This window comes from Trametes versicolor (genome assembly GCF_000271585.1).
Source record: "Trametes versicolor FP-101664 SS1 unplaced genomic scaffold TRAVEscaffold_2, whole genome shotgun sequence".
In the NCBI taxonomy this organism is placed as follows: Eukaryota; Fungi; Basidiomycota; class Agaricomycetes; order Polyporales; family Polyporaceae; genus Trametes; species Trametes versicolor.
In genome coordinates, this window is record NW_007360322.1 from 1,235,238 (window position 1) to 1,262,278 (window position 27,041).

The window sequence follows — 27,041 nt, forward strand, 5'->3', positions numbered from 1 at the left end:
GCTAATGTCTTCCCGGGTCCCTCCCAGGCGCTCTGGAAACATGGTCCTCACTGTCTGTTGATAATTGTGCTTTGTGCAAACATCGCTCGAAGGGGGGAGCCATCACTATCAATGTTTGACATCGATGGCTCATACGTTCGAAGAAGTATCTTCATATGCGTGTTCAAGCTGACGATGTATTTAGCTCTGCTGTCCTCAAAATATCAATGAATTGTGGACACAGGCTGTCTCCGTCTGCATACTGGACCGTGGGCACCAGAAGGGCTGAACATCTTCTACCTGTGTGCAGTTTCCTCGTGCATACACTGTGATCGCGAGTTTCATAATCTCGTGGGGCGGAGCTGTGGGCGCGCGAAACGGAACACTTCCGACGTGGGGGCGAATTGACATCGAAAGAGGAGCATCTGGACGACCATTGGTAACAGCATCCTTTCGCATGTTTACAGCTCGGCCGTCGCCCCTGTTGCGCTCATTCAATACACCCAGAAAGGTCAGAAGCCTTGCTGAGGGACTTCTCCCGCATGAGCGAGTCGGCTGTGGGTGTGCCGTATTTGCCTAACTTTGGCGCTTCGTGACCTCTTCGGGGACTGCCGTATCCTCCACAAGATGAACCACCGTCACGGCGGACGCCCAGTACTGCTGCAAGCTGGCTACATGGACTCTCGACGCGCCGCGACTCGAGGTGTCAGGGTTGGGACCCTATTTCTGACATTCCTCGAGGCCTTTGCGCGTTTGTACAGCCAGCTTGTCGACTTTGGCGACGATCCTGGCGCAGGGACGTGACGGGCAGTTACTACGGCTCTCGTGGCCAGCGCACGAGGTGTTATGGCAAGTCTTACAACCCGCGAAACATGTGCGTCGTACCTGCTTCTAACTGGATATCCTTTTTTGGGACGACACGATCATGTTCGACATCTAACGTGGCACTCTTCGGACTCTGCACAGCTCTGGCTGTGATCATCCTTCTTTGCTCTCTCCACCACGCATCCCCTCCAGCTGGCGAAACCCCCGCGGTCTGAACCTAATACCTCGAGGCCCTCTCTGCTTCTTTGACTTCCGCGAGCGGGCCTTGCCTCCGCAAACGTGTTCGCACTTGTTCCTCACACGCTGCTGCCCCTGCCCTGGCCTGCCGGCTACCTCTTGCGCACCCACACCCCACACGCCGCTCTCGCAGCGTGCACATCCTGTGGGGATCTTCGGTTTTGCGGGAACGCGGCTGCCTCGTCTGGGCCACGCCTGCCATCCAAAGGAGTCTGCTAGCAGCCTAAATTTTGTTTCATTCCACTCTGTTGGACACTGTCGCTCCACGGTCCTCGCACCTAGTCCGCTGCGTCCGCGTTTCACTTTCATTCTAGAAGTCTGATCACTGGCAGGAGATACACTGCGCAGCGATGGCCATTCTCGCGGGTGAGTCCGGTAGCTACATGTATGAAAAGGGTCTGACGTCGATACTGCAGAGGGACACAGCACTACCGAGGTGTACGAGAAGCGCTTCTCCGCTCCGAAAGAGCGCGAAAGCACGTCTACTGCTCGGCCCGCCATAACGCTCGTCGATGGGGGTTCGAGCGCGCTTCCTTCATGCGGGGAACTGACTGCGAACTCCAGGCGTACTCTGGCTCTCAGCTTGACGCTGACACAGTGGATACCAATGAAGCATCAAGATTCCTATAGGCATGCTGTTCGACCTCTTGGCGATATTCTCACGGCACGGATCTCTTGTCCTCGGTCGCGTGTGATGACCTCAGCGCTGGGGGCTTCTCCTCTCCGCCCTCTCACGATGGCAGCACCAAGCCCCTGGGGCGGCCCTCCGGCGTCCACCCAACACGCTACCGACCGCTTTCCTCGTTTCACTTATCTGCTACGGGCCGGCACGCCCAAACCTGAGGCGGACGGGGGGCTTGTGCGGCGCTCAGCGGATCCCGGCGAGTACCAGGCTTCTCTGGCGACCATCCCGGATCCTCTAGCACAACGCGGAACTGGCGACGAAACGTGCTTGCGGTCATGCGTCGCTTCGAGCTCAGCTACTACTTGTGGGCCCTGTTCTCGCGACGGCTCTTCTCCCTCGAGGGCCTCCACCCCCACCACCCCCGCGGGAACACTCGCCTCTGTGTCCAAGTCCCCGTCCACGCCCGCGTCCGCGTCCAAGCCGCTCTTTGATCCTGCTCCGTATACTATGGCGAACAATAACTCGGCGACGACATCAAGAGGCGGTGCGAGCACCCCCCGACTGCCCGTCCCCACGAGGAGGGGCACTGATGCCATCGCTGGCGAACGCATCATGCCCGGAACTCCGCTCTCGACTTCTCCGACGAGCCAGACTTCAAGCGACTTTGGGGACGGTGGCGCAGACGGGGACGACCTCGAGCAAGACGATGCACAAGGCACAAACCAGAACGCGGAAGGCCAGCCCAGGAAGAAGAAGACGCGCCGCGCGGGGGTGGCCATCACCCGCGTCAGACGCATGCAGCGTGAAGTCCGACGGCTTGCGGAGGAAGAAGAGCAGGTGGGCCTAAGCACCCAACAGCGGCAACAGCCCCACCAGCGTGTACGGCCTTTCCTCGCGATTTTCCCCGACCGTGGATCCACGCATCTCATATCTCCTTTTCCAGTCTCTTTTGTCGAGCGTCCAGACCCGCCCGAGCCTGCACCCCTCCGCGAGCGCGCCGCCGCCACTCTCGCTCCACGTCCCGCAGTACGGCCATGGCCAGCAACAGCAGTACCAGCAGCAGTTGCGCTCACCGGCGAGCCCGTCCACGCTGTCCGCGACACGCCCTACAGCGGCGGCGGATGGCCGCCACGCGCGCAGCGAGCCGTCTACGGCTGCGCACTCACGTGCATCCGCATACGACCGCACACTGGAGGTGCGTGCCGCGCCGCGCGGAGTTCTTTCTTTACATCATCGCGACTGAATTGTGCTGACCGCGTCTGTGGGCGTGCCCGCGCGCAGGACGGCGACGACGTGGTGGTATGGCGTCCGTCCGGTCCCATGGCCAGCTCCAATATCTGGGCGTACCGCCCGGACGAGCGGCCGCGTGGTGGAACCGCATAACGCATACATCCCCGCTGGCTCGCGTCGTGGTACCGCCGCCGTGTGTTCTACTTATGGGCCCCCTGGGTCGGGCTGGATCTGCCTCGATGAACGTCCGTTGTCGCCTGTCTATTCGCAACCGAGCCGCCCGCGGCCCTGCTACTGCCAGGAGGCCGGAGATACGACCCCCAGCGGGCACCCTGCACCTGTGAACGCGCCTCCCAGCGCCCGCCCACGTTCCCTCTAGATATATCTGGCCATCGTCTTGTATTTGTGGTATAACGTACACCTGACCGCGCGTGATTGTTGTTGTATAAGCTCATTCATCTGTACATCGCCCATTCAGAATTCCGAGTTCATCCCCCACCTCGTTCCGCCCGCTGTGCACTGCAAGTCTATCTGGATGGATCTGGACGGATGGCTTCAGGAAGCCGCGGGCTAGAGCTTCGGCGATTCCGGCTGGAAGCCTGCTCTTCCGTGCGCCCACTCGTTTATCAACACGCCTGCGACCGCAGTCACAGGGGGCATCTTGAAAAGAGGCCCTGTGGACAGCTCGCGCGCTGCGTCTACCGCTGCCTTCTCTCCCTCTTTCACCGCGTCTCCGGCCAGTGGGTTGGCGCCACTCGTGGCGGGCGGCTGCTCGGTAGGCTTGAGATTCTCGGTTGCCGTGAAGAGCTCCCGGCGGTCCCTCTGGGAGAGCGTCGTGCCGTCCCGATGGTGAAGGACAGAGAGAATCTCGTCGCGCGTCCACCAGCGTGCCTCTGTAAATAAGATGAGCATATGCTGTGTGTTTACTGCGCATACACTGACCTTCCAACTCGTTGTCGAGATCCACCCGAAGTGGCTCGGAAGAACTCGCAGTCGCATAGAAACCGCCCATCAAGTTGGCAGGGTATGGCTAGGGACGCCAGTGCGTGAGCGCTCGGCGCGGAGACCGGAGGACATGAGGACCCAACATACCCATGGCTGAGTGGAGTGGTAGCGGACATTCCACACCTTCACACCCGCTTCCTCCCACAGCTCACGCCGCACCGCGTCCTCGAAGGTCTCGCCCGGCTCGATGAAGCCTGCAAGACACGAGTAGAACTTCCCCGGCCATTTTTTCTAAACATGGGCATCGTCACGGTAAGCGGAGGACGGAAAGGAGGAAGAGAGGGGGGCAACATGCATTCCTGCCGAGGAGGATCTTGTCGCCTGTCTCGTCAATCACCGCCATGATCACCACGGCGTCCGTGCGCGGGTGTGCAAAGTTGTGCAGGCCCTGTGCGGTGATGCACGGCTTCTGGCCCGCGGGATTTGCCGCCCATGGGAGGAGCGACGAGCACGAGAGCTTCCAGCCGGCCCACAGCGAGTGAACGGGCGACCCGCATCCGGGGCAGAACTGCAGCAGTGGGACAGATCTCGGTCCGTGAGCGACGATCGCCGTGCGCACGCGCGTGTGGACGTACCTTGTTGCGCGCGTTCCAATCCGTCATGCTGCGCGCCTCCGCGAATACCGCGGCATCGAACGCGTCGAAGCTCGCCGTGGCCGTCCTCGGCTCCGAGAACACGATCCGGTCGCCCTCCTTCGCGGCAGCCGCGTTCTGCAGCGTCTCGTCCAGCTCGCTCTGTGCGACAGTGGATACGTCAAGCGAAAAGTACGCGGTGCCCTTGATGTTCGAGAGCACGACGTCTGCGCTTGTCTTCGCACTGAAGTCGGATGACGGCAGCGCGTCCGCGTGCGAACGGTTCGTTTCGTGTAGCCCTAGGAACACGACTCCGTTCCCGCGCAGCCGAGCGGCCTCGAGCGCAGGCACGTCCGCCGGTGCGAGGTCTCCTGCGTGCTGCCCTTGCGCGAAATAAGGTTCCGGACCCAAGAGCGCCTTCACGTCGTTCGTCGTCAGCCGGGCGAGCGATAGGGTCGGAGCGCTCGGCTTGGATTGCACGAGCGGCTGGCCGTCCTTGAAGAGCACCCAGCGCGTTGCGGGTGCGTGGGCGATGGCGTTGAGGAAGGGCTGTGATGTGCGTAACCAGGCGAGCCGGTTAAGAGGAGACCCTCCGAAGAAGTTCACGTAGCTAGAGGGGCGATTCAGCTGCCGCACAAGGTGCTGCGGAAGGATAGTAGCTCACGTATCTCCCATTGCGAACTTGGAGAGGGCGCGACGGAAGAGTTGGCGGTGAATGGTGGCGGATGGAAAGAGACAGATAACGGTGGGTTTGTATACCGCGTTCCCTAAAAGGATGACACAGCGAGCGCGGGCACCCTTATTTAATCAACTGGCACAATCCCACTGTACGCCGGATGTCCCGCTGACCACTGGCTTACTCACGGGTTGTGTGTGGAATCGCAATCGTCCGAGCCAACGGGAGTGTGTATTGAGGTAGCGGGCTGATCCGATGCGCGTCGAAATAAACTGGGAGTTTGGAACAAGCAGGGTGCAGCACGCCGGGTGTCGGGTACGAAGTCGAGATGGTAGTTGGACCAACGTCGACGTCGTCGACTCTCAGCTCATCGTAGCGGACGATGAGGACAGTCCCGGCTCGGTCCGCCGCTACCGCCCGGCGTAGTGCGCCTATTCTTAATGCGGGGTAGCCGCGGGCGTCTATTAGGTTACCGGCCTCCTCCCGCTCGCCATGCAGAAAAACATACAGCTCGACTAACTCGTTATTCACCGCCCTGGATGGCCATATGCATCCGTGGATAAAGGCTGCGCGTTGTCAACGCATCAACGTTCCAGGGCACTCACGCGCGCCGTTTGACAGGACGCGCCTGCTACCGCGTGTTTTCGGTGCGGCTTCAAGAACGTCGAACCTGGGACATCCTGGCCGTCGGGAAGCAATGGCCATATCCTGCCTCGCACAGTTGCTGTCTCAAGCAAATATGACTCTCGGAACAGGGTCAGCGTCGCATTGACTTTGCCGCGTTTGATTGTGGCTACCTGATGTGGTACGTTGGATCGCTTCCGGCAGGCGATCTCACCATTGTCCGTCCTTTTCAGAACGCGGCGAGAGTCATAGAACGCGTTTATAGTAACGGCCCGCCCGTACCTATTGATCTTCTCAAGGTGATATCCCTGGCGCCGACGCTACAAAACCACCGCGTCGCGAGAGGGGCCCGGCTGCCAACCGCCTCCCCCCCTCACTCTCCTCCCGTCGAGCAGCCTTCCCCCACACCGCCGTGTTCCATTCGTAATGTTCCTGTCTCGCACCTCGTGGATGTGCAGCGCGGTACGGCAGTTCCTACGCATCATTGACCGCTACCCACCACGCACTTCGCCCGAGCCCCCTTGAGGTTTCCTAATCCGGAACCGCGCTGTGAGGACGCGCTGGGCTGGATGCGGCCGTTCCTATGTACTTTCCCCGCTCGACGGTCTGCATTTCAGCGGCACGTCGAGCGGAGACAGTCATGCGATCTGCGATGTCCAGCGGCTGCTCGCGCTCGTGTTATATAAGAACGAACTTTGGGCGACGCTAGCCCATCTTTATGACCCCTTCACGACTATAGTATGCGTGCCCGTCGCCCGGCCTCCTTACCGGCCTTTACTGACATTGTTGTCGCGTACCTGCAGATGCCATCATCAGATCCCCCCTCGCCTGCACGCCCACAACGGCCCACAGCGTCGCGCACGCCGCGGCCCACAACGCCACGCACGCAGACCCCGCCGCGCGGCAGCCCGCTCACGCCGGCGCAGGCGATCGCGCAGGCGTGGATGCGCGAGTCGCCGGAGTCGAAGCAGAAGTGGCGGGCGGCGGACGCGCAGGCGCGAGACTCGTACACGAACCCAACGCGATGGAATACGGGGAGGCGGCGGTCACCAGAGGGGAAGGCGAAGGGGAAGCTGTGAGGGGCAGGCTGAGCGGCGACACACGCCGACGACGACGACGGCCTCGCGAGGAGGCGATACGCATAGTAGGATCAGTCCCCGTCGAGGGAGCGGACTCTCGCAGATTATGGGCGATGGGACTCTAATGTTCGTTCTGTTGTATATGTTATCGCATGCGCTTCCGCCATGTCTATTGGGGTCTACTATCATACCATGTCACTATGTTTCAACGTTTTGCCAGCGTATAACTGTCTTCGAATTTCAAACAATCTATGGAGCAGATAGCGTATAATCACTTGCTCACCAGAGGGTCCACGACGGCAAGCGGCGTGTTGTGGTCGGAGATGGGAGGTGAAAGCATGTGCATGGTGTCGGTGTCCCGCCCGATCCGGTAACCGAAATACCTAACCTGGATGTTGGTACCCCCGACCGCGATCGCGCCTTCGCGTTGCACGCGCGACTCACGTTTGCCGTCCAACACAGCGCGCGACGCTCACATCCAATGCAGCGTCCTGCTCGACGAGTCGACGCTCTCCTAACCTCAACTTGCGCTTCTCGGCGCGGACGGAGGTGCGCTGAGTGCGCGCGTCGGTTAAATCTTATCTTATCAGCAGGCGTTCCGCCGGCAGGGGGCGCGAAACTTTAGAATGAGATGCGCTGATTGGCTGGCGCACCACCTTCCCCACAACTTGTGCTCGTCTACCCGTTCAGCGGCGGGCTCTGACTCGACAGGCTTGATCTTCAACCTCATCCTCGACCGCTCTTCTTGCCTGTTTCTTGTGCTAGCTCTCAGGGATCTCTGCCATGTCGAAAACAGTGAAGGACCTGACCGCAGGGACAGCAGGAGGCGTCGCCCAGGTACGTACTACTAAGTCTGGCCAGCCCATACTCTCGGACTCACTCGAAGCGCTGCGCCCCCAGGTGCTAGTCGGGCAGCCGTTCGACATCGTGAAAGTGGTACGTGCACCTCCCCATCAGGCGCACGCCCCGCTTCTCGACGCGTCCTGACGCGCCGTCTCGTCACCAGCGCATGCAGACCGCGCCTGCTGGCACGTACAAGGGCATGATGCACTGTGCCGGCGGCATCCTCAAGAACGAGGGCCCGCTCGCATTCTACAAGGTTTGGTGCGCCCTAACGCTTCACGTCCCGCGCCGCGCGCTGACCGCGCCGTTCTCTGCGTGTCTCGCTCTCGCGCCACACAGGGCACGCTGACCCCGCTGCTAGGCATCGGTGTGTGCGTGTCGATCCAGTTCGGCGCGCTCGAGTACACGAAGCGCTATTTCGCGCAGCAAAACGTCCTGAAGGGCCGCGGGGGCCCGGATGGTATGACCCTCGGGAGCGGGCAGCTGTTCACCGCGGGCGTCTTCGCCGGGCTCGCGAACGGCGTCGTCTCTGGCCCCGTAGAGCACATCCGCATCCGTACGTCCCCTTTCCATTTATCCTTGCACAAGCAGGCCGCTGACCCCTCGCGCGCGCATCTACAGGGCTGCAGACGCAGTCGGCGACGAACCCGGTGTACGCGGGCCCGTTCGACGCGATGAAGAAGATCTGGACGCAGCACGGCATCGCGGGCATCTACAAGGGCCAGGTCGTCACGCTCTGGCGCGAGGCGACCGGCTACGGCATCTACTTCTGGGCGTACGAGAAGCTCATGCAGCGCGAGATGGCGCAGAAGGGCATCCGCCGCGACCAGGTGCATCCCGCGAACGCGGTGCTCTTCGGCGCCGGCGCCGGCTATGCTGTGAGTCTCCGTATATTGCAGTCATGATGCGGGACGTGAGCGCTGAGATATGGCCGTTGATGCGATAGTTGTGGGCGGTGATATACCCTATCGATATGATCAAGTCGCGGATGCAGACGGATGGGTTCTCGCCCTCGACCGGGCAAAAGTACAAGTCGACGCTGGACTGTGTGCGCACGGTATGGCGCACGGAGGGCTTCTCCGCGTTCACGCGTGGACTCGGCCCTACACTCATTCGGTATGTCCCAACCTCTCTTCTCGTGGTGTTATAGGATCGCTTGCTGACATTTTGGCGCGGCAGGTCGCCGTTCGCGAACGGCGCGACATTCCTGGGTTTCGAGCTGGCGAGCCGGCTGCTCAACAACACAGTATGAAATCCACGATATACAGGCCTCATTTCGTGATATCCAGCCCCATAGACGATCATAGACGTACACTACCAGAGGGGGTAATCTATGTAGGCCCTCAGCTGAGTCGTAAACCAGTGCTTGCAAATTTCGTGTTTGTGTGTGTATCATCATGTTACATAGTTATTCTCTTTCGCGAGCTGTGTGCGTGCGTTGTACCGACGGTTTAGGCGAATAGCCACAATAAGCCACAATAACTGATCCTACACAGCTCACATGTGCTTGCAGCCGATTTAGAAGGTTCACAAACGTCAACGATAGGAATCAGGGAAGGGGTTTCTCAGCTCGGCCGACGGTACAGTAGAGATACATACACCTAGAGCAAGAGTGATACAGTGTGGCTGGCGTTCTCCTGCGCAGCGCGTCCATGCGCGCGTTCCAAGGAGCCATGGGATCGGTCGTACAGTTTCTATCAGAGTGCCTCCTCGTCGTCCTCGTCGCCTGAGACCTCCGCGTTCTCTTGGCTCGCCTTTGCCATGAGCTGCGCGAGATCCTGCTCTTCCGTCTCCGAGACGGCTTTTGGCTGACAGCACAAACGTTAGCACTGTAGCCCCTGTCAAGTCCACGGTTGATCGCACCTTCATCTTCACGACCAGAGATCCACCCTGGTCCTCGATCGTCGACTGGATCGACTCAATCGCACGCTCGAGCCTGTCCACAGCGGCATACTACACAGCCACATAGGTAAGTTTATGAAAACCCCGGACGCATGGCTGCCGTACCTTGTCTGTCGCGTTCGTGCTCAAGACGTAGAGCGGAGGCGCAACAAGCTTCGCCTTGATGGGCACGGCTTCATTGCTCTGCGCCTCGCCTGCGCGGAGCGCCTTCTTGATCGCGTCGATCCCCGCGGGCGTGTAGCAAGTGAGCTCGATATCCGCACGCAGCTTGATGGGCTGCGGTGTGAGCCGGCGGGCGATCGTGGACGTCAATATGCTCAGCACAGCTTGGGGGACGGGGCTCGGTAGCGACGAAAACACGACGTCGGGTTCACTGCGTGCGAGTTAGCACCATCGACTGCACAGAAAAGGCGCCCGGAGTAGAGAAGGGAGGGGAGGGATCGGACGTACGTGAGTGCGAGCTTGAACGCGTCGTAGGTGTGGCCGTATTTGCGGCTGAGTGGCCACGCAACCTGGTCGTACAGCTGCTCGAGGCGGACCTCTTCGTTCGCCCCACCCGCCGCGGCGTTCTCGTCGGGCAAATCCTCCTCATGGCCCTCCTTCTTTGCGGCGCGGCGGGTACGCTTCGCCTCGGCGGCATCGGCAGCTGCCTGCTTCGCCTCTTCTCCCGAGAGGACCTCACCGTCCACAGAGGGGATCTTGGAAGCGACGTGCCGCATGATTGAGGCGACAGTCTTGGACTTCATGTAGCGCTCCTCGCATTTTGTGATGTCCTCGGGGGAGACACGACGTTTTGACAAGTCGATGTAGCCTGCATTGCAAGAGTACGGTGTTGGTATGGCTTTGAAGACGGAAGGCGGGTTGGCGGATCAGAGAACTCACCCTTCTCCTTGTCCACACGGAGGACAACGACTACTTCATTCCGGCCAACACGGATGAGCTTCTGGATCGATCGGATACGTCGCCTAGAGAGCTCGGAGAGCAGGATCATGCCCTCAATGTTGTCATACTCGAGCTACTTGCACGAACTGATGAACGGGTGCGGATGTATTTCCGCGAGCGGAAGACATACAAGTTTGACATAGGCACCCATCTCGGCGATCTGGCGCACTTGCACCATGACGAGCTCGTCCACCTCCGGGTAGCGTTGTTCGTAGTAACGCATGTTGGCTGCCGTAGATGTGGTGTGCCAAGCGTGGTGAGAGGAAAGGAGAAAAGCAGAGATGGCGGTATTGACTCTGCGGCGGGCGCGTAGCAGTAGCGATAAAAGATTACGGCGGCACACGAGCGCCTATCCCAATTGTTAGCATCGCGACTAAACCGTGTCAGTCCGGCGATTATGCGGTTTGTTGCTGGTTTGAACCTGGTCTAACGCGGGCCGAAGAGGAATAAGGCAGGCTTGGAAAGCACCGGCACTGTCGGACGAGTCGCCAAGGGGTGCTGGGCAGCGACGGAGGGCGTGGGCAGCTGATGGGAGGGGTGTATATCATCACGGAGCCGTGCACAACCATGCTCTCCTCCCGCCCTTCTTGCCCCCCTCCGCAGCCCTCGTCTTCCCTCGCCTCCGTGAGTACAGCCCCGTTTGGAACCGAACCGCACTCGGGCCCTGTTCACCGTCTCACTTGTCAGCCAGTCGTGACTGTGTGACCCCGGTCCCTTGTTCTGACCCCCGGAGGCCTACAGCGCCACTGTCTCTCCTTCCGTTCATATACTTACCTCTCGCTCTCTCGACGCCCAGCGCGCCTCTCTCTTCCTGCCATGACGGTCATCTCTTATGCTCTCCTTCCCCTGCTTTCTCTCGTCACGTCTGCCCTCGCCAACCCACTCTTCGTACCGCCCGCGCTGCATATCCCTCTCAGCCGTCGATCGGGAAACCATGACGCGCCCGTAGAACGTTTTGCCTTCCACGCCGATCACCTCCGCGCAAAGTATGGCTGGGCCTCATCAAATGCGACCCTGGCAAGGCGAGCTGGGCAGGTCGTCGGCGTCGGCATCATCGACCAGGTGTGTATTCCCTGTTCTGATAGTTCAGCTATTCGACCAATTCGGCGAGTGGTGTACGGCCGGTGAGAAACGATGGGCCCCCTGAAGTCGATGGGTCTCAGTGCGAGCGATATCAGAAGGGGCTATCGAGTTTGGGCATCCGTAGGGTATGCCCAAGGCTGCGTAGAGCGACACCGCCAAGATGTCGGGCGCCGCCGTGTCTCAGGACCCGGGTCGGCCGGGTTCACTGTGCCCTGTGCCTCGCCGGATTAGTCGTAGAGGTGTACTGCAGAACTCCAGCCAAGCGTGCTGTTCACTCACATCTCTTGGCAGGCCTCCGACTCGTCATACATCGGCACCGTCCAAATAGGCACCCCGCCCCAGACTTTCAAAGTTGTGCTCGACACTGGCTCTTCTGACCTCTGGGTTCCCGCCACGAACTGCCTCTCATGTGGTCAGACACCACCATTCGATTCCACGCAGTCCTCAACCCTCCAGCAGGTCACGAGCGCGAGTGGGAGCTCGCAGAGCGTCCGCATTCGTTATGGCAGTGGACAGGTCCAAGGCATCCTTGTGTCCGACACCGTGTCCATGGCCGGCTTCAACGTCAACCCGCAGAACTTCCTGCTCGTGGAGTCCATGACCACTGGGCTGTTAGATGGCGACGTCTCCGGCATCATGGGCTTGGCGTTCGAAGGACTCGCCTCTACGAACGCAGTTCCCCTCTGGCAGTCGCTCGCAAATGATGGTCAATTCTCCAGCCCAGAGTTCTCGTTCTGGCTTGACCGTCACCTGGACGACACAAACCCCCCGGACGAACAGTCCGGCGGTGTGCTGACGCTGGGCGGAACGAACAGCACCTTGTTCACGGGTGATATTGAGTTCCTGCCGCTCACGAATGCGGCTACGCCGACGTTTTGGATGCTCACGATGACAGGTATGTAGTGATGAGCTCATCATCCGCAGCCACTGCCTGTCATTTGCATGTTGATCACCGAGAATAACGCCGTATTGTACAGGCGCCACCGTCCAGGGCAAGTCCGTAACCATTCCCTCCGGCGACGCAGCCCTCTCCGCCATCGATACTGGGACAACCCTTGTCGGTGGGCCTACGGACGCGGTGAACGCCATCTACGCAGCCATCCCGGGGGCGACTCCCGTGCCGAGCATGGCAGGCTTCTGGCAGTTCCGTGAGTAACCTGCTATTTCTAAGCCGGCGCTATGTATTAATAACTATCCGTCCGCAGCTTGTTCCACGGAGGTGCAAGTGTCGTTCGCGTTCGGCGGCAAGTCGTGGCCCATCAGCTCGGCGGACATGAACCTCGGCCGCATCTCTGCCTCACAATGCGTCGGCGGCATTTTTGATCTCACGCAAGGCTCCGATGTTACTGGCGGCAACGGCAACCCAACGTGGGTCGTCGGGGACACCTTCCTGGTAAGTTGGCCTTAGCGCAGACCAGGACAGAGCAGCTAATTATACCGTCCATCGCTGCGCAGAAAAACGTATACAGCGTCTTCCGCGCAAACCCTGCCGCAGTTGGCTTCGCGGAACTGTCAAACGCTGCGGGTGGTTCTTCCGGTGCGTCCTTCTTTCTTTGTGGCCGCTAGGCACTATACGAATTTGACAAGCTCAATCCACCTCCTCTGCATCTTCTGTTGTTGTATCATCATCTGCTGTATCCGTATCCGCATCCTCTCCCTTTGTTGTACCAACGCTGTTGTCCTCTATCATCGGTCACCCTCCGATTTCCCCTTCCGCTTCTGCATCTGCATTCACAGGCACGCCGACTTCTATTCCCGGCTCGGCGACCATCACCGAGGGTATCGATCCGCTCCCGTCTGGCTCAAGCTCGACTTCGAGCACAGGTGCGTTCCTTTTGCCGTGTCCGGTTGCATCTCAATTACAGAGATACTCACGGTACTTTGCATTTCAGGCACCAGCAGCAGCGGAGGCACGAACGCCGCACTATCACTCTCCGCGAACGCGGGTGTGTTGTACACCGCGGCGTCGCTGCTCATCGGTGTCCTCTCTGGCTGCGCGCTCCTCGCATAGGCCCCACCGTGCATCATGCTTTCGCTCCCACCCGCTCGCTCTCATACGCCCACTCAACACATATACACACGTCGACGCCACGTACCAGAATCAGGATCAAGATCATCTCGGAGACAGGGAGGGCGGAAGGAGGTTGTTGCTTTCTCGGACGCTTTCTTTAGGACTGAACCATACCACGCCTACGCGCATGACCTGGGATGCTATGCTTGTGCTGTCGCCGTGGCGCTGCGATGCGACACGGGCGTGCTGTGCAATTACACTGCTGCTGCTATTTACGATACCTCCTCCGTTCCTGGTGTGCGTCCGCTCTATGTGCTGTGCTGCAACTCCCGCTTTTTCCCCAGGTGAGCTCAATAAGGACCTGGCAGCGCCTGGGCACAGGTCCCTCAGTACACGGACGTGGCTTCGCCGTGTCTGCGTTCCCTCCCGCTCAATACCCTCTCGGAGCCCGAGCTGGGCTTCCCTCGGAAGCCCGGTGCCCTGGCGCTGAGTGTATAGCGTCCATACTGGTGGGCAGCTTGGGAACGCGCGCTGCGCTGCGCAGCAGCGCCGCTCCCATGGGGGTGGGACGGCGGCAGCGATGATCTTCGGAGGCCTAACTTTGCGCGTGACAGGTGATGTCGATGTCGATGCCGGGTGCCACTGTGGCCTGCGGTCTGGATGGCGTTGACGTCGACGTCGAGGCATGTGGGGTTCTGTGGGATGGAAGGGGGCTGCGGTGACGTCGGATCCGATTTTTTCTTCTGGTTGCGTGGGCGGTGTGAATGTCAGTGTGGACCGTTGGGCGGCGCTGACATTTAGCGGCGAACGCTCGCCGCTGGCCACGAATAGATGTCCTACTACTAACAAGTAAAATCAATGGTGGCGGTCCAAACGATTGGTAATAATTAGAGTGGAGTCGTTAGTACGAAGTCCTTCCTTTGTAACCTACGGGTTAAGTAGAAGGTGGTGTTAAGTAGAAGGTGGTGTTAAGTAGAAGGTGGTATGATCGGAATGGATGTTCCGTGTACCTTCTGAACACCGTAAGTACTATAGCCTCCGCCCATTCCTGCGAGTCCATCGCAGCTCAAAATCCGTTGCAAATATGCAAGTGACATCACTCCTATGATATATCAAGAAGCCATCCCCTCCTCGAGCTTGAACCAATTCGGATTCCTTCCAGTACATATGTACACTGCACCGCCACCTTCGCCACAATGCGGGCGCTAATTTCAACTTCTGGTCCCGATTAAATGAAATAGTCCCCGGGGCCGCGCAGAGCATGCCAGTGGTACGCGCAGTGGAACGAAGTTGGGGTATGACTTGAGGTGATGTACACAACGCTGATATTACATCCGTTTCCGATACGAGTTGTTCCTCCAAGCAGTCCATGACGCTCAGAGGCTGCTGATGATACTATCGCCCTCGACGAGGATGCACGGCCCGCCGTAGATGACCTTGTCTTCCAGGCCGTTCTCCTTGACATATGCAATGACTGCCGCGTCCTCTGCGCCGGGCTGGAGCCAGAGTGCGGGAACGCCGAGAGCCTTGGCTTGCTCAAGCACTCCGAGAGTCACCTGACGCGTAGTAAGCATCTTGGAAAGCACAGGGCAGATAAGCACACGTACCTTCGGAGGGGTGATGATGCTGATAGACGTTTCCGTGGGTGCGGACAGATCGCTCACGGCGCGGATCGTCTTAAGGCCCTCGAGCTCGTCCTCTTTCTGTGTTGCACGTTGAGTGAGAGGTATAAGTATCCTGGTGTGTTGAATGTACCTACCGGGTGGATAGGAGTGACGTCCTTGCTTCTTGCCTGATACCACTTCAAAACCTGCTCAAAAGTGAGAACACGGCCACATGTAATTCGCGAAGCACCTCGGGTAACCAACCTTGGTCCCATACTTGGTCTGGTCCTTCGAAGCGCCCACGACAGCGTACTTCGGGGAAGACAGGAAATTCTTCTGCAACTGAACGAGGCTGGACATTTCTCAGGTCGGCGGTGCGTGTTGTACGGTGGTGCGATGAGAGAGACGGGTGGGCGGGATCATTAGATAGGTGCGCGCGGTATTTGAGGCACTGGCACTCTCACATCCGGAACGGGGTTGTGCTTCGCGCTGCACATGGCGGTGTGGTGGACAGCGGAGATCGCGCCATCCGTGCACCAGGGCGCGCGTTGGCAACGATAGCGGCCGCGGCCGCAGAGCGCATCCCCGCGCGAGCATATGCATATGATAAGTCTGTCGTTGGTCCACCCACGGGCGCTCGGGGCACGGCAAGGAGGCGGAGGAGAGTGTGAGAAGCGCGGACGCGTCTGCCCTGCCCTGAAGAATGGCCCGTGCGCGGCATCCGAGGGTATATAAGGGATTTCGAGACACGATGGCAACTCATACTTACCTTGATGGCACGAGCCCCTTCATGTACCTGGGTCCGTGGGCCGTGGGGACCTCTCATAGCACGGCGACCTTGTCCTCAGGGGGGCCTTGCGGTTTGTATGGGCTTCGGCTCATGCACCGTCTCAATATTTTCCTGTTCCGCTTCGGCCCTCGGGCTGGGCGGGCCTTTTTTTCGGTCCTTTCGTTGTCCTAACCCTAACCCCAAACGCATGTAGTAGATTAGATTACGCCGTTTATGGGAGATATGACCTCATCCGCTTGCATCCAACGTCTGTGTGATCTGACCGTGCACAACGCGTTTCTTCCGTTCCCTCTAGACAAGGACACGTCGACTTGTTTTCGCGCTCTCTCTTAGCACCTTGGGCCCTTGCTTCATGCATCTACCACGCTTTGGAGTCATCAAGCTGCCCTCGAGATCATCCAACAGATATATCTTCTACGGTGTCCTTCTTGGTCTTGCTCTCTCTCTCACAACCACCTCGGTTGTTAGCTATTTCCAGCAGCGGAAACGGAAGCGCGCAGAACTCACCTTCGAACCGCGTCCTATTGAGCTGCGTAGCGATGATGTGGTACAGGGTGTTACGGGCTTGATTGGTAAGTTAAACATGGCGACATTCACAGCATACAGGTTACCTAACATGTCTACGCATATCGTGCCTTTCATGAAGGCAATACACCGCTAGTGAGGATCAACTCTCTCAGTGATGCGCTTGGTGTAGAGATTTTGGGCAAGGCCGAGGTAGCTTATTCCTTTCCCGTGATCAGCGCCACGAGTTGACGGTTATGTCAGTTCATGAACCCAGGAGGGAGCGTGAAGGACCGTGTAGCTTTGCGGAGTACGTACTAGTCATTTTCCCTATGAAACACCATCCCTCAAACTCTACTTTGTTCAGTGATCGAGGACGCGGAGGAGCGCGGCCTGTTGCACCCACACACGGGTTCCCGCATTTTCGAAGGAACGGTCGGCTCTACAGGCATCTCTATTGCTACGATCGCACGCGCCAAGTAGGTCCCAGGCCTCCCTATGGTTCTTAGCTCATCGAACATAAATGTAGGGGCTATGAAGCCAGTATGTCAACGCCCGCTGAGGATATTGAACGCGTATTGACGAGTTTTGTAGCGATCATCATGCCTGACGACGTCGCGGAAGAGAAGGTCAAGGCTCTGCTTGCCCTCGGGGCCCAAGTAGAACGTGTTCGGCCAGCAAGTATCGTGGACAAGAAGCAGGTATGCACGTCCCGCAACCCGCATATAGTCACTTTGCTCACAATCTCTATCCCTAGTTTGTGGTATGCATTGTCTTTTCAGTGAGGCGCATCGGTTACTCATCATTCCGATGTAGAACCTGGCTCGCGAACGGGCAAGAGACTTCGGTTCCACGCCCGACCCCACACATCCGTCTGAGACCCATCGCGCACACCTCATCCCTACCGCATCATCTTCAATGGTCGTTACGACCACTGCCGACGATGCGCTTGAGGACAACGTCCTCATGAGCCCCAGGGAGGAGCGAGAATTCGCCTTGAAACCGCGCGGTTTCTTTGCAGACCAGTTTGAGGTACTTGGCACGACATGACTATACGCGCCCCTGCTCAAAACTCACTCGGTATCGATTGATCATAGAACAGAAGCAACTACCACTCCCATTACGACGGGACGGGCCCGGAAATCTGGCGCCAGACAAGCGGTGGAATCGATGCGTTCGTCTCCGGGGCAGGTACCGGTGGCACCCTCGCGGGGACGGGCCAGTACTTGAAGTCGAAGAAAAAGGACCTCCTGGTTGCGCTCTCTGACCCTGAGGGCAGCGGGCTGTATAACAAGGTCAAGCACGGCGTGATGTTCGACCGCAAGGAGGCGGAGGGCACGAAGCGGCGCCATCAGGTCGACACCGTCGTGGAGGGCATGTGAGTGCTACCTACGATGCGGGAGTTGTGGGCTGGCTGACTTTCGCGTGGCGCAGAGGTATCAACAGGCTAACGCATAACTTCGAGCTTGCGCTGCCGATCATCGATGATGCGTTCCGGTACGCCGCTCGCTCTATTTTGCACCGATTCCTCTTTCTTACTCGGATTCAGGGTGTCGGATGCCGAATCCGTGGCGATGTCGCGCTACCTGGTTCAAAACGATGGACTCTTCCTCGGTTCGAGCAGTGCGTGCAATGTCGTCGCATGCATAAAGCTGGCCAAGAAGATGGGTTGGAACAATGGTCAGCGACTGGTCACGATCCTGTGAGTGAATTGTGCTGTTTGTGTGATGCATCATGCTCACATCTTGAGCATAGATGCGATTCAGGGACGAGACACTACTCAAAGTTCTGGTAAGTCTTATATAACGGCCTTACTGAAGAGCCCACGAGCTGATTCATCCCCCGAAGGAACGACGATTACCTCGCAAAAGCCGATATCCCAGTCGACACAAGCATCATAGACAGGCTGCTCGCCGAGCCGTCAAGCGCATAGATAATAGTGACACCCCAGCGGCGTGTATGCAAGAGATCTGATGCTCGGTGGTAGTGTACAAATGCGATAGTCTACACTGAGTATATAATGGACAACACGATAGCAGTACGGTCGATGGGTGTAAGGTATATATGTCGGAGAGGAAAGGTGCCGCACATTCACGTCGGCGGTGGCCAAGATGCGCTCGGTTGCGAATACTGCGCGTTCGACGCAGAGCCTGCGGACGCCAGGGGCACGGTGGTGAACGGCGGCGGCCGCGGCGAGCGCACGGTCGACTCCTTGCTCGGCGACGCGCTCAGCCCCGGGGTCGCAGACGGCCGCCCGCCCTCGCCGCTCGCGCTCCCGCCTGCCTGGCCGGCGCCCGCGGACGCAACGACGTCCGTGTTGCCGAGGCGCATGAAGCCGGCCTGCACGAGGAAGTCCCACACGCGGCTCGTCTTGTTCACGTCGATCTTGACGAGGTCGCGCGCCTCGCGCCGGCGCAGCTTGCCCCCGCGCCGCGCGTACTCGCGCACGAGCGTCTCCTTGATCACGAGGTACGGCTTCGGGAGGATGCGCAGCTGCGAGCAGAGCGTCTGCTCCTCGGGCGTGAGCAGGTGCAGCGCGGGGCTGTTCGCGAGGTTGAGGGGGGCAGCTGTATGAGTGGGGATGCGTGAGCGACAGAGTAGGAGAGAGGAGAGGATGGGACGCACGCATCTTCCGTACAGGCGGGCCTGTGCCGCTGACGGATGAGCCGCCTGGCTTGGGGGTGGCTTCTCGCTCGTCTCCGTCGATACTTCCGCGGCGCGGATCGGGTCCGGAGGAGGCACGGGCGCCTGCAAGTCGCCGATCGACATAGTAGTCACGCGAGAGGTTCGCCTTGACGCTTGCCTGCATGACAGCCTGTGTGAGCGAACCGGAACCAAGGGGTGTGGTGGGGAACTCACCCGCTTAGCGACATCCGCCTCGTACTTGTCGATGTCAGCTGCTGTCCGCAAACCCATGCGGCGGTAGTGTTGGAGTTCTTGTATCCTCTTGCGGAGGATGTGTTCGTCTGAGCGATGATGAGTATGGTGGTGGGCGACACGGTCTGCTGGAACTTACATAGAATATCGGCTTGGAACTCCTCAAAGTCTTCCGCAGTCTGTAGTCTCGCAAACGGCCGCAGGCGGTGCAGGATGTCTTTCTCCTCCTTTGGCCGTTTCTTATCTGCCGCTTGCATCTACGTGACTGATCAGCGGGCGCTCCGCTTCTCTGCAATACCCACGGGCCACGTACCTGCTTGTAGTTCAGCAGACCCCGGTCGAACATGATGCTCTTGGCTTCTTGCCGCTTGTCAACGCGCTGATAGTACGACTCGAGGAGCGAAAGCTTGAACTCCAAGGACTCGGGCGTCTCGAACGGCGGCGGCTGCGTCTGCTCGTCGGCATCGTCCCCGTTCGCGTCGCTCCCCTGCTTGTCGTCATCCGGCTTGGAGCTGGTGCCCCGCCGCGGCGTGTCGCCGTTCGAGTAATACCCGTTCACCAGGCCGTTCATCAGGCCATTGGGCTGCCACTTCCCCGGGGACGACTCCTTGCCTCTGATCTTCAGCTCCTCCTCAAGTCGCGCCCGCGCCTTCACATCCTGGTCGCTCTCGTCCTCCGGAATCTCGTCTCCGCCCCACTCAAGACACACGCCGAACTCGAGGTCCTTCACCATGTCCTCGGCCTCGTTGTCTAGCTCGTGCTCGAACTCCAGGCGTCCCGGGAGGAAGGTGGCGACTTCGTGCACGCCTGGGGCAGAGACGGGCGCGGCCTTCGGTGGAGGAGGGTTGGTGGTGGTCATGGAGGATATCCGCCGCCGTTTCCGCTCCTGGAACTCGGCGGGGTCGACTTCGAAGTCTGCGTCCATACGCTGCAGGGAGTGGCGTAACGTTAGTTGGAGGGAGGGTGGAGGAGTGTAAAAGGGCACGAACGGGAAGGGGCCAATTGGGTGAGTCGATATAGACTGTACGATAATGCTTCTCGACCTCTTCCTTGGTCCGGGTCCCAACATGTTCCGATATGGCTTGCCAGTTGCCAAGCCCTTGCATGGTTATGCCCTCGAGGAGAAGGAGCTCCCTGAGGCCATTGAGTTATTCTGGTCATAGGGCATGAAACAAAGAGCTCACTCGTCCGCACCCCAATCTTCAACAAAGATCGGATAAGAATGTAACTCCTAAGCAGAGGGAAAGGTTATTATTGATGGAGGTTGACGCGTCATTGCTGCAGTCACCCACCACAACACGGTAAGCGTGGTCCCGTTTGTGGACATTGAATTCCTTCCCGTCGCAAAAACATGCTGGGCAGATATCCACACCATCTCCGACCTCGCACACGGGGTCGGCGCACTTTATTCGTATGGAATGCGTGAGGTCGCAAGCGCAGCTGTCGCACTCGATCTGCAAGCCGGGCTCATTCACAGCTATTACGTAAGCAAAAGCAAGAAGCGTGAGATTCCCAATGTGGCAAAGGAGGAAAGGCCCGGGAAACGCAAAGGACGCACTTTGAATCTCCTCTGGCTGGTACGCCCGCTTCCGATGAGTAACCGTCATCTCTGCACGAAAAATCCAGCGATTCCGCCCAGAAACGAGTGCCGCACGGCCTGACCTTCGGAATGGGGCAGTTCTGGAGATTCCCCCAAGGAGTCCTGCAGGAGCGTCCCCTGAGGGTCGAGTCTAGCACGCGCCGTCCAGGATGTCAAAATGGGGTCTTGAAATGCGGATTGCGAACGTCGATGTGGTCTCGTAGGAGAGCGAGTGGCTCACGGCGAGCGTCGTGACTTGGCCAGTGTAATGGCGGATTGTGAGACCTCTAATGGATGCCGAGGTGGCTTTGGAGGATGGTCTGCGACTCCGGGAGTGTGTTGGATGTACGAGAAGCTCGCAAGTGGCCTTGTCGTCGTTGTCGACGGCGGCGGCGACGGAGGCACAGTCGCTGACGCCGACGGTAGTGCAAATAGGGCCAAACAACGCGTCGTGGACGTGCCTGTCAATTGGGCGCCTATGAGATGCGTCCTATACTAGCCACACTCTCTCGCTCACGCTCCGTCTCTCTGCCGTCTCCAGCTTTCGTTCGGTCGGCCTCTCTCTGTGGCCCCATTACTGGGCGTGTTATAACTGTGCTGGGTAGCTCTCTCCTACGAATCCTGCTTGTCAACGAGGGGGAGCTTCAAACGTCATGAACGGCGTTGGGTCACCTTCTCCGCCGCCACCTGGCCGGTCAATCGACATTGAACTAGGTGGACAAGAAGTTATTACTATTGAGCTAGACAACCTCGACCCAAATCCGGACGATCTACTAGAGGTGCTCAGAGAGGGCCAGTGCAAGGTGTGGATATGGACGAGACTTGCGGCGGAGTACTGGCGGAGAGGGCTTGTGGATGCGGCGGAGAAGATCGCGCAGACGGCAGTCGAAAGTATGTGTGCATTAGACACAGTTTGTCGTGACTTCTCACACAAGATTGTAGCCCTTCAAGCCACCGGCGCGACAGCATCATTACCACCGGTCTACTCCTTCCTAGCGAACCTCCACATCGCGCGAGCCTCCAAAGCACCGAAGTTGAAGCTCCCTAATGCTCGTAAGTCCTTTCCTCATTTGTCGTTGTACATGTCACTCAGTCCTGCTTAGGGCAAGACGTCATTAAGGAGAAGATCCGGGACGAATACAACCGAGATGCCGCGAAAGTATTCAACGATGGAGAACGCGTTGCATCAGAGAATGGGCAAAGCGGCACGATGCTTGCTATTCTTACAAGGGGTAAGCGTACCTGTGGCTGCTTGTTGCTCGGATATTCACCCAGGCGTCAGGCATTCTCCAATTGAGCACTGGCGTCTGGGATGACGCCGCGAGGACATTCGACGCGGTGCTCGCTGAGAAACCGACAAATGTTGTGGCTTTGCTTGGCAAAGTATGTCGTTCACATTTCCCCTTCCCCACAACGCCCATGCTCAACGCCAGAATGTAGGCCAAGATAGCATACGCACGACGACAATATTCTCAGGCTCTCAAACTCTTCCAGAAGGTTCTGCAGCTAAATCCGAACTGCCATCCTGACCCTCGCATAGGAATTGGATTGTGTTTGTGGGCGATGGATCATAAGGCCAAGGCGAAGTCTGCGTGGCAGCGCAGTATTGATGTGGTATGGTCTTTGCTGTACCTATACACTCATGGTATATGTATCCTAACGTTTGGCGCTCAGAACCCTGGGGAATGGTCTGCGCAGCTTCTACTAGGCATCGAGGCCCTCAACACCAGCAAGGACGAGGCCCAGTCTGAAGAGGACCGCAGGGAGGAGTTTCTCAGAGGTACTCGCTTGATTGAGAAGGCCTTCAATGCCAACCAGAAGAACTCTGCGGCGGCCAACGCCCTATGCGAGCTGTTCCTCCAGAAGGGCCAGACCAAACGGGTCAGTAGCTCCGGCGTGTCCACGTTTCAATTTTATAACATGTGGTACACACACAGGCACTCAAGCTCGCAGAGCGCACCATCCAGTTTGCTGATGTCAAGGGTATTGTGTGCGATGGTTACATCCGTGCTGGGCGCATATGCCACAAAGAAGCTTCAATCCGTGACGCCATGACCCATTTCCAGAAGGCGAAGGAGACCAAGAAGGACAACGTTCTTGCAACCATCGGCTTAGCACAATTGCAGGTGAAAAACGGTACGCTGATTTGTCTTGAATCTGGGCTCGACTGACTGTGCATCAGAGGAGCCTGCGGCTGCTATCCATACCCTCGACACCTTCATGCAGACGCCTGCGAACCCCAAGTCGGTGGAGCTCATGGCAATGCTCGCCTCCCTGCGAGCGATGCCTCGACCAGGAGTGTCTAGCGCAGATAAAGTCGAGGAAAAGAAACGTGCACGCGAGCTTTTCGATCGTGTCAGCAAAGCTATCACCACCCCCGCAGATGGCCTACCACACGCCAATGGCCACACACAACCTCCTAGCTCTTCCGTGCGCAAGCTCGGGGACGACTTCGAGATGTTCATCGAGATTGCCAAGCTTTACCAGGACGAGAGCCACGAGAAGATGACGCTTGCGTACAAGCAGGCGCTGAAGAACAGCGAGGTTAGCGGCAAGACCGAACCGAGGCTGGTCAACAATCTCGGTGCCTTGCAGCATCTCGAAGGCCATCTCGACGAAGCCCAGACCTTGTACGAGACTGCGCTCACGCAGGCTGCGGGTCTTGATTCGACTACGGCGGAAGCGATGTCCACGTCTATCTTGTATAACCTCGCGCGAGTATACGAGGACCAAGGTGAGGAGATGAAGGCAAAGGAGGCGTACGAGAAGCTCCTCACAAGGCATCCGGAGTATGTCGATGGCAAGTCCGCATTCCCAAAACTGCCATATAGTATGCTGATGTATCATTTAATTCAGCCAAAATTCGACAAGCCCAAATGCTGGCGGGCCTCAATCGCCACAATGACGCACACGAACTCCTGAAGCAGGTTCTCTCCTCCCAGGCCAACAATCTCAACCTCCGTGCCTTTTACACCCACTTCCTCATACAATCCAACCTCCCCAAACCCGCCAAAGACTTCGTCTTCCTCACCCTCCGTGACCACGACAAGCACGATGTCTACTCATTATGCGCCGCCGGCTGGCTCCAGTACCACCAAGCGCGTGAGAACCGTGACGGCACGCCGAAGGGTATCGAGGACCGCAAGCGCGCCTTCCACCGCTCAGCCGAGTTCTACGAGAAGGCGCTACACCTCGACCCTCTCTGCGCTATTGCGGCGCAAGGCCTAGCGATCGTCGTCGCAGAAGATGCCCTAGGGAACCTCGGCGGCGCGCTGGGCACCATCGCCCCCGATGAGGCACAGAAGCGGCTGAAGAACTCGCGCGAGGCGTTAGACATCTTCGCGAAAGTGCGGGAGTCGATCAACGACGGGAGCGTGTACGCAAACATGGGCCATTGTTACTATGCGCGCGACGAATTCGACCGGGCGATTGAGAGTGTGAGTCGTGGGGACAGTCGGTCGTGTGTATGTTGGAGCGGGTCCGCTGACGTTTGTGGGCAGTACGAGACGGCGTCGAAGCGGTTCTACAGCAACCAGAATGTGCCTGTGCTGCTGTGTCTCTGTCGGGCGTGGTATGCAAAGGCGAACAAGGACCAGTCATTCACTGCGATGAACACTGCTCTACAATATGCTCAGAAGGTGAGCACCACGATCGCTACCCTCTATGCAGCCTTCTTCATCTCGTTTCCAGGCTCTACATCTCCATCCATGGGACAAGGCAACACTCTACAACATTGCTATGATTCAGCAGAAGGCGGCAGAGCTCCTCATGTCTGTGCCCGCCTCGAAGCGGTCCCTCAAGGACATGCAGAAGGCAATCGAGCAAGCGACTCACGGCCAGAAGTCAGTTCCATTCTTTCACTTACCTCACGAACGTGCCTGAACGACGTCGCGTATAGGCTCTTCGCGTCACTCGCGGCCGACAAGTCCCCTCAGGTCCCGTACAGCCGCGACATCGCGGACCAGCGCCGGAAGTACGGCGAGAGCATGCTCCGGCGGTGTGAAGAGCACCTCGCGACGCAGCGCCAGTGGGAAGCCGATGCGCAGGCCAAGATCGAGGCCGCGCGGCAGCGGCGGCAGGCCGAGAAGGAGCGTCTCGACGCTGCAGAGGTGCGTCTCGCGTCCCACGCCCGGAGGGCTCCCACCCCGTGGAGTGGTGCTGACGTGTTCGTGCCCAGCGCGAGCGCCAGGAGGAGCTGCGCAAGCAGGCCGAGAAGCTCGCGGAAGAACGGCGGATCGCCCGCGAGCAGGCGCTCGAGTGGACGCGTGAGGTGAAGCGCATGGAGAGCGACGAGGAGCGCGAGAAGCAGACGAAGAAGGCCAAGCGTGGGAAGCGCTCGGAGAACGTCAGCGGGGACGAGGGCGCCGCTGGCGAGCCGAAGCAGAAGAAGCGTCGCGGAAAGCTGAAGAAGGCGGCGGAAGAGGGTGGCGAGCTTCCGGAGGCAGAGGATGCCGCCCTCTTCAGTGGGGACGATGAGGAGCAGAAGCCTCGGAAGGTAAGCGGATCCCGGACGATATTGTTGCTATCGAGAAGCCAACGCTGATGATGATCATGTAGCGCACTAAAAAGCGCGCCGTCCGAGACGACGACGATGAGGAAGAGGCCGCCGCCGTTCCTCGGAAAAAGCAGTAGTAAGTGATCTAGCCCTCGGAGATTCGTGCGCGATACTCAAACTTCGTCTCCAGCAAAAGCAAGGAAGTCATATCGGACTCCGACGAGGACATGTCGTGATATCTGCGCTTTCGTTTGTTGCCTTCTATATCTCGTCCCATTTCGCGATCGTGCTTTGTGTATCCATCCTAGTACATTTGTAATTCATACTCGACTCTCAACAGGTGGGCGACTGCTTTTGGCCACCCTCAGTCACCCCAGTCGAGACCCAGAGCGTCCTGCTTGCCACCGCGCACGGCGCCCTCCACAGCCTCCGCCAACGCTCGCAGTGCCGCCCTATCCTCCTCACTCTCGCGCGCCAAAAGCAGTTTCCCTCTCGACTCGCCGATACCCAGAGCTTCATGCAGCGCCTCTTCTCGCTCTTCCCCACGCAGAGCATCTATCGAACGTAAAATTTCTCGAAGACGAGGGTTTGAGCCAATGACGCGGCGAATGACCGGTGATGTCGCTGAAACGTGCACTTTGAGAAAAACGTAGAGAACATTTAGCCAAACGGCAGACCTATCGCTTCGTATTGAGGCAGCTGGAGCGGTTTTGGATCGTCTCGTTTGAGAGGGTCTGGGAACGCAGATTCCTCCGGCACGTAAGGCCAGTTGAGCGAAGTCAAAGGTCTGATTTGGACCTCGTTTTCGTCGGTTGTTACTTTTCCAGCACCGTCTTCTTGGGTTGTCCCGGCATCGGCTGCATCTGGCGCACAGATGAGGCTGTATTTCCTGGCAGACGGGCGATCATGCGTACCTTTCGTGCTACGAAAAGGGATATCTTGCTGCTGTTCGCTCAAAAGAGAGGGTGCAGTTCGCGAAGACGACGCCGCAGATGGCTGCCTCGCGGAACATGTTTCTGTTGTGGGTTTTGATTCAGCGAAGCTACGTGCGGACATGCATGCGCCGAGCTACCTTGATGTCTCTTGTAGCATGGCACAGAGCAACTGAATAGTGCAAATCAATTCGTGAATTGCAGCACAGGATACACGCTCAACGTACTAGACCACACGGCATTTGGCGCATGTGTACTTCGATTCTGCAGACTCGCAGATTTGGCAAGCTGCGCGTTTGGGAGCCATCTAGCAGGCAGACTGGTAAGTAAAACGTATCGTGATGTCTTGGGCGTATAAAAACGCACCTTTGAGTGTATTTCACACTATCGTGAGATGTGTGTTGCACTGTTCCATGCCCGCTGGCGGTAGTGGTTCTTGTCAAGAACAGAACCTGCCATTTTCGGACGTGCTCCCAGGAAAGAAAATTTCCACAAATATGACGGAACACGCGTGGTGGCTGTGCATCCACGATCGGCTAAAATCCTCTCGCTGAGTCGCCGCTCGATCAAAGTGCTCAGGACACCGGATTTTCTGAACAGCAGCAACGTCTGCGTCGTGCAATTCAC

General features: G+C 58.5%; 11 protein-coding genes across 11 annotated transcripts; 7 read left to right on the forward strand and 4 right to left on the reverse strand.

Annotated features, from left to right (window-relative positions):
• Window positions 1-1,391: 1,391 nt before the first annotated feature.
• Window positions 1,392-1,671, forward strand: TRAVEDRAFT_43111 (uncharacterized protein; the record flags this gene model as incomplete). The annotated part of the gene is made up of 3 exons (XM_008035591.1): window positions 1,392-1,407; window positions 1,458-1,549; window positions 1,606-1,671. 3 exons carry the CDS (start codon window positions 1,392-1,394, stop codon window positions 1,669-1,671), a joined length of 174 nt encoding a protein of 57 aa, XP_008033782.1.
• Window positions 1,672-2,088: 417 nt separating this feature from the next.
• Window positions 2,089-5,240, reverse strand: TRAVEDRAFT_26348 (NAD(+) diphosphatase). The gene is made up of 8 exons (XM_008035344.1): window positions 5,138-5,240; window positions 4,477-5,083; window positions 4,197-4,409; window positions 3,989-4,132; window positions 3,839-3,926; window positions 2,948-3,789; window positions 2,610-2,861; window positions 2,089-2,545 (listed from the first exon to the last, which is right to left on the reverse strand). The coding sequence occupies exons 1-6, from the start codon at window positions 5,146-5,148 to the stop codon at window positions 3,467-3,469; spliced, it is 1,386 nt and encodes a 461-aa protein (XP_008033535.1). The 5' UTR covers window positions 5,149-5,240; the 3' UTR covers window positions 2,089-2,545; window positions 2,610-2,861; window positions 2,948-3,466.
• Window positions 5,241-6,576: 1,336 nt separating this feature from the next.
• TRAVEDRAFT_112771 (uncharacterized protein) lies at window positions 6,577-6,852 on the forward strand (the record flags this gene model as incomplete). Its single annotated transcript, XM_008036035.1, has 1 exon — window positions 6,577-6,852. The coding sequence occupies one exon, from the start codon at window positions 6,577-6,579 to the stop codon at window positions 6,850-6,852; it is 276 nt and encodes a 91-aa protein (XP_008034226.1).
• Window positions 6,853-7,623: 771 nt separating this feature from the next.
• TRAVEDRAFT_141270 (mitochondrial carrier) lies at window positions 7,624-8,985 on the forward strand. The gene is made up of 7 exons (XM_008036036.1): window positions 7,624-7,689; window positions 7,753-7,788; window positions 7,859-7,951; window positions 8,035-8,251; window positions 8,317-8,573; window positions 8,642-8,811; window positions 8,875-8,985. Exons 1-7 carry the CDS (start codon window positions 7,636-7,638, stop codon window positions 8,945-8,947), a joined length of 900 nt encoding a protein of 299 aa, XP_008034227.1. The 5' UTR covers window positions 7,624-7,635; the 3' UTR covers window positions 8,948-8,985.
• Window positions 8,986-9,392: 407 nt separating this feature from the next.
• On the reverse strand, window positions 9,393-10,762 carry TRAVEDRAFT_113520 (eukaryotic translation initiation factor 2 subunit alpha; the record flags this gene model as incomplete). The annotated part of the gene is made up of 7 exons (XM_008036037.1): window positions 9,393-9,503; window positions 9,559-9,648; window positions 9,703-9,970; window positions 10,048-10,196; window positions 10,275-10,408; window positions 10,480-10,612; window positions 10,670-10,762. The coding sequence occupies 7 exons, from the start codon at window positions 10,760-10,762 to the stop codon at window positions 9,393-9,395; spliced, it is 978 nt and encodes a 325-aa protein (XP_008034228.1).
• Window positions 10,763-11,139: 377 nt separating this feature from the next.
• On the forward strand, window positions 11,140-13,921 carry TRAVEDRAFT_56073 (acid protease). Its single transcript, XM_008035774.1, has 7 exons — window positions 11,140-11,601; window positions 11,914-12,517; window positions 12,600-12,770; window positions 12,828-13,015; window positions 13,078-13,159; window positions 13,210-13,446; window positions 13,515-13,921. The coding sequence occupies exons 1-7, from the start codon at window positions 11,356-11,358 to the stop codon at window positions 13,631-13,633; spliced, it is 1,647 nt and encodes a 548-aa protein (XP_008033965.1). The 5' UTR covers window positions 11,140-11,355; the 3' UTR covers window positions 13,634-13,921.
• A 1,088-nt stretch (window positions 13,922-15,009) lies between these two features.
• TRAVEDRAFT_17353 (NAD-P-binding protein) lies at window positions 15,010-15,597 on the reverse strand (the record flags this gene model as incomplete). Its single annotated transcript, XM_008035265.1, has 4 exons — window positions 15,010-15,189; window positions 15,241-15,336; window positions 15,393-15,443; window positions 15,502-15,597. 4 exons carry the CDS (start codon window positions 15,595-15,597, stop codon window positions 15,010-15,012), a joined length of 423 nt encoding a protein of 140 aa, XP_008033456.1.
• Window positions 15,598-15,997: 400 nt separating this feature from the next.
• On the forward strand, window positions 15,998-16,153 carry TRAVEDRAFT_91002 (uncharacterized protein; the record flags this gene model as incomplete). The annotated part of the gene is made up of 1 exon (XM_008036039.1): window positions 15,998-16,153. A coding segment is annotated over one exon (156 nt), but the record flags the coding sequence as incomplete, so codon positions are not given.
• Window positions 16,154-16,332: 179 nt separating this feature from the next.
• Window positions 16,333-18,464, forward strand: TRAVEDRAFT_56075 (PALP-domain-containing protein; the record flags this gene model as incomplete). The annotated part of the gene is made up of 13 exons (XM_008035775.1): window positions 16,333-16,599; window positions 16,674-16,744; window positions 16,796-16,841; window positions 16,899-17,010; window positions 17,061-17,074; window positions 17,126-17,232; window positions 17,289-17,294; window positions 17,348-17,563; window positions 17,629-17,909; window positions 17,966-18,028; window positions 18,081-18,233; window positions 18,287-18,322; window positions 18,380-18,464. The coding sequence occupies exons 1-13, from the start codon at window positions 16,380-16,382 to the stop codon at window positions 18,462-18,464; spliced, it is 1,410 nt and encodes a 469-aa protein (XP_008033966.1). The 5' UTR covers window positions 16,333-16,379.
• Window positions 18,465-18,622: 158 nt separating this feature from the next.
• TRAVEDRAFT_43119 (chromatin-binding transcription regulator ADA2) lies at window positions 18,623-21,015 on the reverse strand (the record flags this gene model as incomplete). Its single annotated transcript, XM_008035592.1, has 9 exons — window positions 18,623-19,098; window positions 19,157-19,334; window positions 19,391-19,497; window positions 19,548-19,665; window positions 19,722-20,336; window positions 20,398-20,542; window positions 20,593-20,639; window positions 20,701-20,885; window positions 20,967-21,015. 9 exons carry the CDS (start codon window positions 21,013-21,015, stop codon window positions 18,623-18,625), a joined length of 1,920 nt encoding a protein of 639 aa, XP_008033783.1.
• A 483-nt stretch (window positions 21,016-21,498) lies between these two features.
• On the forward strand, window positions 21,499-26,833 carry TRAVEDRAFT_56077 (RNA polymerase II-associated protein). The gene is made up of 20 exons (XM_008035776.1): window positions 21,499-21,878; window positions 21,930-22,040; window positions 22,091-22,219; window positions 22,270-22,370; window positions 22,428-22,601; window positions 22,662-22,868; window positions 22,925-23,123; window positions 23,170-23,787; window positions 23,844-24,424; window positions 24,488-24,625; window positions 24,678-24,829; window positions 24,886-25,096; window positions 25,165-25,482; window positions 25,545-25,618; window positions 25,673-26,106; window positions 26,160-26,345; window positions 26,397-26,498; window positions 26,555-26,586; window positions 26,642-26,721; window positions 26,781-26,833. Exons 1-15 carry the CDS (start codon window positions 21,641-21,643, stop codon window positions 25,716-25,718), a joined length of 3,297 nt encoding a protein of 1,098 aa, XP_008033967.1. The 5' UTR covers window positions 21,499-21,640; the 3' UTR covers window positions 25,719-26,106; window positions 26,160-26,345; window positions 26,397-26,498; window positions 26,555-26,586; window positions 26,642-26,721; window positions 26,781-26,833.
• Window positions 26,834-27,041: the final 208 nt, after the last annotated feature.